General features: G+C 46.5%; 1 protein-coding gene across 1 annotated transcript in view; it reads right to left on the bottom strand.

The window, feature by feature from the left end:
• The window catches only part of Arhgef3 (Rho guanine nucleotide exchange factor 3), a 285,032-nt gene that overhangs the window by 128,358 nt on the left and 143,813 nt on the right, over positions 1–12,861 (bottom strand). Inside the window, exon 4 of the mRNA XM_059273978.1 lies at positions 11,287–11,349. Coding sequence (XP_059129961.1) covers positions 11,287–11,349 — 63 coding nt within the window. The remainder of the gene's footprint in view (positions 1–11,286; positions 11,350–12,861) is intronic.

Consider the following 12,861-nt stretch of genomic DNA (forward strand, 5'->3'; position numbering starts at 1 on the left):
CTTGACTGGCCTGCTCACCTTGAGTGCAGAGAAGGCACAGGACACGCCCTCTAATCAGTAAGGATATGAATGGACCAGAAACAGAACCAAATGGCATGGCCATTGAGGACATTCCATACCAGAAATGTATTCCAAGTCACAGAGAGATATTCCTAAGGGAAAGGGTCTCAGTAGCCCCTCCACACAGAAGATCTGAAATACGACTGGAAACCTTCCTTCCCGCAGACGCATACATGCCTCTTTGAGACATCACGTGGACTATAACGTCATCTCAACGTCTACTCTACATCACCCTTGCTTCAAACACAAACCCCCAAACTAAACCAACCTCCCAGGTCCCTGAGGCAATTTTGTTCCTGACTCTGGTTTCCCAGGAGCCCATCCATCATGTGTAACACACAGCGACACCTCCCACAAAACATTGCTGTTTTCAGGAGGTTTCCTCACCAGGCTCCAGAAGAAGCCCATTTGTCATTTCAGGAACTCTGCCTCCCCATGGGGATGACCAGCACAATGATTTCTGTAGGCTGGCAGTCATTTCAAGTTCAGCTGTCCCGAGTTCTGGTTACGTACTGGAGGGGAATCATCACTGAGGAAACACAGCAACATGTAAAATTGCAGCATGGCAGAAAACACAATGTTGTGGGGCACAGTTGCTAGACAGGAGAGTGATCCTGTCCACCATAACAGAGCGAGTGGAGACTGAGCTGCTGGCTGCTGTGGAGAACACACCGTCAGAGACCTGTGTACCACGACCGCCATCGACTCACTTCTTTCCTCTAAGACCCCCGTCTCCCAAAGTTTCCAGAATCTCTCAGAGTAGCATATCAGGTGGGGAACAACTATTCAAAACATAAGCCTACGAGCGACATTTCAGCTTCAAACTATACCAGACACTGGGGAGTGTGTTATAGTGTGTGCTTCAAAATTCATGAACAAAATTCAACCTCAATGTGAAGCTATCAGGTGAGACCTCTGGGAATTAATTAGGTCATGGGGGTGGGGCCCTCATGCCTGGGGTTAGTGCCCTTAAAGAGATCCCAATAAACACTTACTCTTTTTCTTCCATACAAGAGTACAAGAAACCTACAGGCTGCAACCCAAAGAGGCCCTTGCCAGAACACAGCTGTGTCTCCACCCTGTTCTCAGATCAGTCGCTGATAAGGCAGCCAGGCTATGGTAATTTTTTAAAGCAGCCTGAATGAGATCTCATTTAAAGCACACTTGTCTCTGTTAGCTGTGAGTGAGTTGTGTTTCTTTTGGGTTACCTGCTGATTTAAACAAAATGGGTGGGAGGCAGGCAGACCTTTCTCTTAAGTTTGGTATGATTAAACAGACTGGATTTTATTTTATTTTTTTTTTTATTTTTTTTACCATCTTTGAGGCTTATAGTCAGTAGAGGCATCTAAAGCTTGCATATACTTTCCTCTTCAAGTAAATTATTCCTACACGGCAGGTAGGGGTCGGTCTGTCAGGGATCTCAGCATCACTGACTCAGCATCATGGGTCCCCCATGAGCCCTGGAAGGAGACTGGGAAAGAACTCTCTTTCTGGCTGAGAGAAGCGGACACACCTTCAGCTGTTAAAACGGGCCCCGTTTCATTTGAATGGGATTGGCCAGAATATACTCCGGGGTGAGACACAAACCACATGCTGGCATTCCACCACTGGCTTAGAACCCAGAATCTGCTCTTTCCCTGACCATGGGTAAACAAGCACTGAGTGTTGACTGACGGCTCCTTGCGAATCTCTCACCTGGTAACCACAAGGCACAGTGAGTGGAGGCAAAGTCACTGAACAGAAAGAAGAGGAGCCCCAAGAGAGGAATGTTGATATTCGCCGAAAGTTTCCAGGCCTACCATTATCCTGAGAGACACTTGCAAGAGCGACGGAGGCAGAAGTGGATGGATGGCACTGGCCCTCTATGTGCGGTGTGGATGGCATGTGTGCCACATCGTCCCAACAGCCTCCATCGTTAGGCTGACTCCTCTGCTACCCCAGAGAGGCCCTGTGCTGTTTTAACTAATCTCGCTCTGTCTGTTGCAAAGTTTGTTCAGGGAGGTCTTGGTTTTCCTCCTGTTTTGTTGGTTTTCATTGAAAAAAACGAAGGAATGTACGTGCAGAGGAAGAGAACCGTTCTTAAAATGCCGCCAAGATGAAGCGAGTCTTGTTTCCAGCAACTTTCAAAGACAACTTGAGGTGATGACGCAGCCATCCATTTATGTCACCAGTGTTCATCCAACTTAGTCTGTGTCAGCTACGGCTCTAGATGTTCAGAATGTAAAAAAGTAAGGCATATTCTAATGTAGAGAGACAGATAATACATGACTGTGACACACCACAGCGTCCACTGTGAGAGGGTTTTCTTTTTCTTTAATTTGCATTTTTGTTTTTTATTATTTTTATTTTGGGGGGAGATTGCAAGAGTGGAGGACAGATACAGAGGGATAGGGAGATGAGTGGGCTTGGGGTACATGATATGATCGCAAAGAATCAATAAAAAGTAAAATAAAACAAGATATATATGGTATGGCAGGTGAAGTAAATATTATGAAAAAAAAAAAAAGCCAGATAAGAGAAGAAGGGGGTCCTAATGTGAAGGGTGGGATGGGTTTGCTATTTCCAATGAAAGGACAGAAGATGCCTTTTTATGAGCATCTGAAGGAAACTGAGGCAGAAGTCATGTGAGTGACTATCAAACTGGCTTTCTACAGAGGGGGATGGCAAATGCAGACAAAGGCGCTGAGGTGCAAGGCAGCGGCATGGGTGGAGAGGTCGGGACACTCGGGACACAGGGAAGGAAGGACAGGGTGGCGGTGAGTCAGAAGAGCGGCACTGTGCTGGGTTTTGACACCAGGAGAGCGTGTCAACACCACTAAAACCGAGGGAAGCGTGGGGGACCCACAGAGCCGTCTCTCCAGCCTGCAGACATCAAGCTTTAGATGGAGCATCCAGGGTAGAGGCAAAATAACTTGTCCTTCACCACTACTGGCTGCACTCTGTTGAGATCCGCCTTTGGAAATGGTTTTGTTTGAATTTGTTTGTTTTTCTTTGATGCCCATGATGTAAAACAGCAGCATGTGAAGCAGCAGGAGAAGGAAAGCTGAAAACCTGAAGTGGGCTGACTGCTCCTGCAGTCCACGCTGAAGTGGGACCGTGCTCAGGAGTCTGTATTTTAATTTTTCCCTTCATTACTGCTTGCACTAGAGTGCGAGAATGGTCATTTGTTAGATCTGGGCTCTATTAAACACAACACAACTGTTCCTCATTGGAGAATTATGGTTTAAAAAGAACTATGTTCAATGTTTTATGAAATAATAAACAACAGTACAAAAGGAGGAAACTGGCCGGGGGGTACAGGGGCAACTGTGGTATATCCATGCAGTAGAATATTTTCTAGTGATAAAAACATAGTAAGAAAACAAAAACAAAAACAAAACACAGTAAGAGGTCGAAGTTATGAAAGACAGGAAACTGATGTTCATCACTCAGGGAAAGAAACTCATCTGGGAAGGCCACACACACACACTTTGAGATGCCAACCATGTGACATGTTGAAAAAGCTGTCCTCACTAGTGTCTGTCAGGGAAGAGCAGGCAACAAGGGGGCTTCTAAAGTGAATACAGCCAGCGGGCCACTGGGGCAGGAAGGGCACTTGGGTTGAAGAAGCTCAAAGTCAGCCTGGGAAACAGCAAGACCCCATCTCAAAATAAACAGGCAAATAAAGTCTGTGTAAAAGGGTAGGGGGCCACCACAAAGCACGAACCTTCAAGGTGCCATGTCCTTAAAAGGCCCCTATACCTGCCGGGTGGTGGTGGTGGCTCACCCCTGTGTATCTGTGAGTTCAAGGCCAGCCTATCTACAGAGAGTTCCAGGACAGTCAGGGATACACAGAGAAACCCTGTCTTGAAAAACCAAAATAAATAAATAAATAAAGCCACTACACCCTAACGCTATCTCTGCATCCATTTATGTCTAAGTATCTTTCAAAGAGTTTCCACTCCCTGGTAACTAGGTATTCAAATGTTTGAGTCTATGGGGGCCATTCTTTTTGTTTGTTTGTTTTTCAAGACCGACAGGGTTTCTCTATGTAGCCCTGGCTGTCCTGGAGTTCACTCTTTAGAACAGGCTGTCCTGGAACTCACTCTTTAGACCGGGCTGGCCTGGAACTTGGAGAACCACCTCCCAAGTGCTGGGCTTAAAGGCATGCCACCACCACTGCCTGGCATGGGAGCTGCTCTTATTCAAACCACTACACTGGTGTTTTCTGTGCTTACTACAAGCAAGGGACGAAGTTCTTTAGTAAACTAAATCATTTCCATCTCCACAGCTTTAAGGAAGGATGTTGCTATGATCTCAGTTTTACGGGTGAGAAAACTGAGAGGCACAGAGTCAAGTTCTGTCCCCCAAGCCTCCAAAGATTGTAATTCTGATCATAAGTCTAAACAAACATTACAGAGTGCAAGAACCCTTATTTAACCTGAACCCCACTGCTACCATCCTACTGGGAGCCCAAAAAGACAGCTATGCTGACCTGCTTGTATTGAAGCCGTAGTATCTGAGAGGCTCTTGAAAGTCCTGGGGTTTGTCACTGAAAAGCTCACGCAGTTGTTTGGCCCTTGACATAGCAATCCTAATGACAGACCAGGCCAAAAGAAAGATGCAATGTGCTTATGTTAACAGTGGTCAAACCTGACATCAGATGGTAGACTCAGATCAACCTTCTGAAAGTGGAGTGCCTGCTACCTTAACCCCCAAAGGATTCTACAGGCAGCATGAACAATGGTGCATCCCCAATGTGCATGCCCACAGATTGCAGATGAGCGTGTGCTGACGAAGGCTGATCTCCACAGCCTGCCTGGTCCCCTGGGCAATAAAAGCATTATTAAAATCTGCCACATAATCCATCAAGGCCTCCTGCTGACTGAGGAAGGCTAATCTCCCTAGGTGGCAAGTTCCAGAATGGCCAACAAGAAACCAACCTGCAGAAATGCTATCTGTTTTAATTATCTGGACGCTATGAGAAGAGATAAAATCATCTGTTATTCTGTGTCTGGTTGAACATATTCTAACAGTGAACATGGCTTTGCTCCATGGAGACAGAAAAGCTGAGTGTCCATGCAGCACAAGTCACTGGAATAAACAGGGAAATGAAAACATAGGTGTGCTCACCACATACTTCACAGGGTGCTAATGTGACCAACTAAATGGCCTGTCAATCATTCAGCACTCAAGCTACAGAGCCAAAGGCTTTTCTTTCTTTCATATGCTGGGCCGTGCAGGGGAACTCTGCCCTGCAATCTCCTGGGTTTGAATCTACAGGCTTCGACTCTGAGGCCACAGCTCAGGTATCCAATCCTCAATGTCCTCATCTTCAGAAAGGGGCAGGGGACTGCTTGGAGAATTAAGTGAGCGATTTGGAAAGCACAGGACAGATGAGTACTTAAAGCACCTCTCAAGGTTGTGCTGTTTGCTAATACAATAATAAGTCCACGGGCGCTAGGATGTGGAGGGCAGCACAGCATGGAAAGCCTGTATGTGGAGCAGGTGAGAGGCAGGGGTTCAGGTTAAGGCAGGGCAGGAAGGCAGGGCTCAGATGGCGGCTGCTTTGGGAGTCCTCACAGAGCCTGGGACCTGGAGGTGGGGATCATAAACATCCTGGTGGTATACGAAGACAGGGAGGCCAGGAGGCGGCCCCAGGCATACACATTATGGTCTCCGTTATGGAGGGAGCCCTGAGGTCACTCCTCTGCACAAAGGCTGCAGCTGACCTGTTTTCTCACCTCTCAGTAGGAGAGGGAAAGAGCAAGATCTGAATATGTCTAAACGCTTCACAGGGGACAGAAGAGGTGTTGTCACAACCGAAGGACCCTCAGAAGCATCGGGTGTGGTACACACTCCCCAAGTGTCCCTTGCAGAAGCTTCAGGAGGGCTTATCTTGGTCCCTGTAAATTGGCAAAGAAAATATAGGAAGGATGCGAATGCTAATCTGCAGCCTCCCTCACCCCTGGGGGTGGGGCGCAAATCTCAGGCCCATACCCCACCTTCCACAGAGAAGCCTCACTAGTATTGAAAGGAAGTACCACTGCCAGCCTCACTGGCACAGCCATGAGGGCCCTCTGAAGGAGAGGGGCAAAGGTCCACAAGTCCCTCCCAGGCTTAGCGAGGGAATGGTGATGCTTCATCAGAGGGATGAACCAGACGAGCTGGGAATGAGTCTCTCCTGCCAGGCTCCACAGAAGCTATGCAGCATCTCCAGCATCTCCAGCATCTCCGAGCTCTGCTTCCACCTCCCACGGACACGGGGGACAGAAGGCTGCTCTGGGACTGTAACCAGTGAGCCAGGAATTCCAGAGCTTGGATTTCATCCTGCTGAGTAAAGGGATTACACAGCATATTCTTGGATGCCCATCAATGTTATTTATAACAGAGAAAAGTCTGCGCTTACATAAATTCCTAGGAAGAGATGGGCTGAACGAATTCGGTGCCTTCATCTGACGATGTATTGTTTAAAATAATGTTTTGTTTTTTAAAGAATATTGTGGGATGCAGTGATGTACTCTCTCAAACAGTGAGGGGAAAGTCCCAAAATAAATTGATAGGTACTGTGACCCCAACTTTTAAAACTGCATGCGCTTATGGGCCTGCAAGATGGCGTTTGCTAATCCAGCCTAATGACCTGGATTCAATCCCCAGGACTCACAGGCTGGAAGGCGAGAACCAACTCCGACCTCCACACAGGTGCCACAGCACATGTGTGTGTGCACATACACACACGTATAAATAGAAATTTTTAAATGATCACATGTGCTTACAGAAACTTGAAAGGCTGGCTCACAACACCTACAGTGTTTAGGAATGCGTGGACGTAGGACGTTTGTGGACACGGAAGGCAGCAAACATTGAACCCGGCGGCATGCCAGGCTTGACAAGGCTCCGCTGCCACGGAAATATTCCCTCGGTGGCGGCACTACTGCCTCTGAGTGTGTCTGAAACAGTATCACTTCATTCTGTTCCGCAGGTCTGAAATATTTTGCGAGGCAGACCTGATGAAGGGGCGGGTATGACCACAGGAAGCCAGCACGTCGAAACACAGCCGCGGCTCTGAGGTGGGTCCTCGGTGAACCCCTTTTCCCATAGCGCGTTATCACCGGGGTCTGCTGTGATGTCCAGCCCAGGGCTCGTGTGTTTCAGGCAGAGCCGAGCTGTGTGGGCAAACAGCTGGCTCTCCCACCAAAGCCTTCGCAAGACATCCAGAACCCACTCAGGCATCTCTCACCCGTCAGGGTTTAAACAGCAAACTGCAGTGGCAGACGTGATCCTCCCACAAGCAGCCCACTCATATCCTCTGACGTGAGAGGAGATCGGGGGGGGGGGGGGGGGGGGGGGGGGGGGGGGAGGCGGCTGCCAGGAGCCTTTTCCACTCTGCAAATGGTTCTCAAAAATACATGCTGCTTTATTTTTTTTGTTGTTGTTGTTGTTGTTTCTGAAATAGTTTGTGTTCTATTCTCTCCGGAAGCTGGGGGCTCAGGCATTGGATCAATTCAAGTGGTGGAGGAAAGTAAGACATCAATTATTTTGCCAGCTCTGGAGGCATTCAAGTCCCAACTGTAGAACAAGTCTCTGGAGGCAGGTCATCCTCCCCTGGGCTTCAAGACCTTCTAGTGCCCCCCTGTAAAAGGGGGGCTCAACAAAAGGGCTTGGCCAGGGTCCACAAATGCCCAAGAATCACATGTGATTTAAGAGGTTGCTATATAATTCAGGTTAGCCTCAAGCTCACAATTCTCCTGCTTCTGTCTCCTAAATGCTGGGATTGACTGCCTGTGTGTGCTAGCTACCACATTCAGCTTGACCGTTGCTTAATTGATGGGTGAATTCACCTGTGCAAACAATTCCTCGCTTTTTATATCACAAACATGTTTCTTTAAAAGGGGCACTCTTGGGGCTCCTCTCTCTCTCCCCCTCCCCCCTCCTCCCCCTCCTCCCCCTCCTCCCCCTCCTCCCTCTCCCTCTCCCTCTCCATCATTTTCTGTCTCTTATTCGAGAGTATGTACTAAAAGTCCATTATGTTCTCAGGATTAGGCTAAGATTGAACAGGAACCTGACCGACCCTTAAAAATGCCACTCTCTTATCTAGCACTCTTGTTCAAAGCACACATGCATCCCATGGCTATCTTACCGCTTAGGAAGTGGAATCAAAACTGAGAAGTACCTATCTTACTTTCCTCAACCCTCACATCCTCCACCGTGAGCCACTAACTGAAACCGACCCTTCTCCCCTGATACTTTCCACTTAGACACGGCAAAAGGGTCAAAACAACTCTTCAGCCAGTTGTGACACTGCCTGAGACCCTGCTACAGAGGAAGGGGTCTGCCCGAGTCTTCGGGTTAATGGCCACTTGGGGCAGAATTATGAAACAGCAACAACAGAAATTCCACCTCTTCAGTGCTGCTGCTGTAAGGACTCTCCTGGACATCTCCACTCAGAAGCACAAAAACGAAGTCCTTTTGAATGACAACTGATAAAGACCACTTCCTCACTAGAATAACTAATTCACTGGGCTCAGAGCTTTAGATACCGTTGCATTTATGGTGAAACATCTTCTCATGGGTCGCTCCACCCACCACTTAATTCAGTTTAGCTCTGTTGGGGAATATTATTTTAAAGTGTGTTACTTTTGTTTATGTTGTATTTGTTTAACTCTGTGAAGCTGTGTTAGTTTACCTGTCTAAAACACCTGATGGCCTAATAAAGAACTGAGGGGCCAATAGCGAGGCAGGAGAAAGGGTAGGTGGGGCTGGCAGGCAGAGAGAATATACAGAAGGAGAAATCTGGGAAGAGGAGATCTAGGAGCCAGAGAAGGAGGAGAACTCCAGGGGCCAGCCACCTAGCTACACAGCAAGCCATAGAGTAAGAGTAAGATTTATAGAAGTAAGAGAACAGGAAAAGCCCAGAGGCAAGAGGTAGATGGGATAATTAGTTAAGAAAAGCTGGCAAGAAACAAGCCAAACTAAGACTGGGCATTTATAACTAAGAATAATCCTCTGTGTGTGATTTATTTGGGAGCTGGATGGCGGGCCCCCCAAAAGAGCAAAAATAAGCAACAACATAGCTCATCTCCTCTGAGTGCACATGAGGTGCCAGGTTCAAAGTGAGAAACTCCTTCCTGGCAATGCTTGGTTCTGCCACACTTCCTGTCACCTCTGTATGACTCTAAGAGTCATGGAGCTTGCAACACAGCAGTCTCGTCTCCTACAACAGCTTCCACGTCTCTAATGTGTACAATTATTACATGTGGCAATAAATGGAGGAACCCTAGCCTACGTTCTGGAGATCTGTTTGCCAAGACTCAGACAAAAAGCCAAGTAAATCAGAAATAAGCCTGGCCATAGCTGAACCCTTAAGATAGCCCTATTAGTGAAATGGGGTAGGTTTTTCTTCTATGAAATCTCATTACTGTGACAAAGCATGATACATGAATTGGTCAAGATAAGAGGAAATATCTGAAATTGCACAGGGGGAAAAATGAATAATTTCTAGATAATGATTTATCTGAAAACTAGGTGACCTGAATAGGAAGGAAGGCAAAACCAGATCAAATTTAAAATTGCCAGTAATCCTTTCTGATCAGGGGTCAGCAGTTCTGATAAAAAAGCATTTAGAGACATACATTCCTGAAAAATAAACACCAGCTTGCAGCTGAGAAAATTGTGTGCTGATGCAGGATCTTAGAAATGCCTGAACAAAAGTCTTGCCCTCCACTCCCAGGTGGCTAGTACTTCATCTGCATCCAAGGACATTGAGATGCATGATGGCTAAGGACTCTGTAGATCCTGACAGTCTTTAGATTCTAAAAATAAAGTTCAACAAAATTAAAAATACCTAAACACGCAAAAGATCTTATTGCTGATGAGAGAAGTTCCATAGCATCCCCTGTCAATAAGACAATATCCAATGAATAAAGAAAACCCCAGAAGAACATCGTTCTGTCTTGTCACCATGACAACCTGGTAAACTAGCCCAATGCCATCAATCTAACAGCCTAAAGGACTAGGATAGAAAAACACCATATGGTGAAATAAAGACATCATTAGCAGTCAGCTCAATATCATTCCACCAAAGCGGTTACATCAGGAAATTTGGCAATAATTAAAAATAGCTAAAAGAGCATTGTTCATATTGGCAAATAAATGGCATTAAATGAGAACCTAATAATTTATATTCAGACTGCTTCCCATTTGCATAATGGTTTAAGAAGACCCATCGTCCAACCAAATGGAGAAGCTGAGGCACAGATAGTGGAAGTGGCTAGTCCAAGGTTCCACTGCTAAATACTGGAGCCTTCGTACATCATAGGACGCTCTCACGGTCTCTGTTACATGGACGTTACACAGTGTTCCATGGATCTACACTGCATGAATAGACAGGAGGAACCTGGGAGGCCTCAGTGCCCACTCTAGTCCCCAGCCTGGATAGTGAATGTAACACACACTTGAGGAGGCTTTTCAATTGCATCAGTCACAGGACCAGAGTCCACGCACAGGACGTCATCAAAATGAAACACCTTGGAAATCCAAAGGAGGCTTCCGACCTCTGCCATCACAAGCATTCGGCCACCATGTCACTGAGCCTCTTTTGCAAGCTTGTGCTTCACAGGGAAACACAATGCAGCTGATGTTTACTGGGCACCTACTAGGTACCAGGTTTTATGCCTGGTTTTTCTCATCTCCGTTGTTCTATTTGACTCACAAAGTCACATGGAGTCTTTTCAGCCTTATTTTCCAGATGAGGAATCACTCCACGTGAATGCTAAGTACAGAATCTTGACTAAGATCTGTTGGACCCAGAGCTGCTCATTCTACCTTTGCTAGGAGAATCTCCGTCTAGCCTTTGTGCCATCCCGGGGCTGGGGTTTCAACCAAGCCACTGACTCCGCCCACCTCCCAAGGGAAAAACATCCACCCTACCTTCTTGAACCAGCCTCTCAAACTGTACCGTGGGATTAATCCAGATCCTATCCAGATGCCTAAGTTTATAATTCATTTTATGATTAAAAAAAATACATGGACAATAAATAAATTGGCTTAAATTTCAAGTGGGCTACACAACCATCTCCAGCAAAATAAAGAGATAAAAAAGAGAAAATCCAGTTGGTCACAACTCCACCGTCAAATGACAGAAGCCCACTTTAAGTACACAGCGTGGTAACAAATAACATTCATACTAAGAGTGATGTTGTCACGTTGCGCAGGGATGGAGTGGGAAGCAGCAAGAATTGAACTTACGCTTATGTCAAGACTGCACAGGCTGATGGCATCTTCATCCTGGGCACTCTGCTTCCGCTTCCGCTGCAAGACAGATGGAGAAGCAGATTTTAAACGGGACTGTGGCTTTGAACAGGGAAGGAAACAAGTAATCAAATAACGCACGCAACCCTTATCACTGCCACCATGTCACCCAAAAGTTTCAGCCAAGCATGCAAGGCAGTAGGTCCAAGAACCACGGGGAATTATTAAGCTCTGAGGTGAGGTGACTGGTCTGCATTCTTACTATCATTCAATCCACCACACACACACTCTTCCTCTCTCTGTCTCTCACTGTATTTTTTCCCCCTAAACGTTTCCATATAACATTTAGAAATTTAGGTACAAAGGTCTAATTCTAACTGACTCGGAAGAACAGATCGGAGTGGAAAGCAAATCGAATTTCCTTGGAAATATCCGTTCTAAACCTTGTACTGGGTCATGATGTAATCACAAGGCCACATTCTGGAAATAAACAGCCTCTAACCTTCCCACTGATAGCCATAAAAACTGAGGCTTAGGGATGGCAATAGATAGGGTAGCTGGGTAGTAGACACTTGCCTAGGTCGCAGAAGGCCTTGAATTCAATCCCCAGAAACACAAACACAAACACGCACGCACACTTCCTCCCCCCTCATATTTCAGAATCAGAATAGTCATTCTACTTCAGACATTTCAGATGAATTTATATAATTATGGCCACATTACTAAATTAGATGCAGAAATATATTTTCCCCTTTATAAAGCAGAAAAGACATTTATCTATAGACTACAGGAAAGCACATCCAAGAGATGTTCAGTTATCTTCTGCATCCTCAGGCCTGCCTGAGCCAAGTATTTCTTGGGTCCTCAAACCTGTCCCGATGCTGCTGAGAAGAAAACTGCCAGAAGACCAGAATTACTGGTGTGACATCACGGGGCTGTCTGGAGATGGCTGGAGTCTGTAACACCCAAAGAAGCCCACCTCCTCTTCTCCCTCAGAACTCTAAATGTGAACAAGGCAGGGATTGGACAGCGACCAGAACTGTCTATGGTTGTGGGAGGCCAGCTCCCACCTTTACAAGGGTTCTTATGAGGAGAGAGGGATAAGAAAATACTAGGTAGAAAAAGACCTAATTGTCGAAAGAAAGACAGAAACACAGGATAGCTTCCGGAGGACCTGGGTCAATACCCAATGGCCTTTCCGTTTATTCAAAAGGACGTTTTTATAACAATGTAACAATGCCAAGGGGCGGGGCAAAAGACTTCCCCCTTGCTAGATCAAAGCACACCACACAGCCAAATGTAGACCCTTCCAAACACCTGGTAACCATGCCCATAGTCAAATCATCCCCTTATGCAGCTCTGCTGGGTAAAAAGCAAGCTCAGATTCTCGGACCCTGAGTAAGTTCTCACTAGGAAACCTCTGTGGTCTCCACACATGATCACTTGAACAAAGGCTTGCTGAGCAGGTGTCTACTATGTGGCAAGCTCTGTGTTTGCCTCCAGGAAGGCACAGGTCAGCAACTCCCATGGTTATAGGATGCATATCCGTGCAAGAGAGACACAGCAGATATG

Source organism: Peromyscus eremicus, chromosome 9 (genome assembly GCF_949786415.1).
Source record: "Peromyscus eremicus chromosome 9, PerEre_H2_v1, whole genome shotgun sequence".
NCBI lineage: Eukaryota > Metazoa > Chordata > Mammalia > Rodentia > Cricetidae > Peromyscus > Peromyscus eremicus.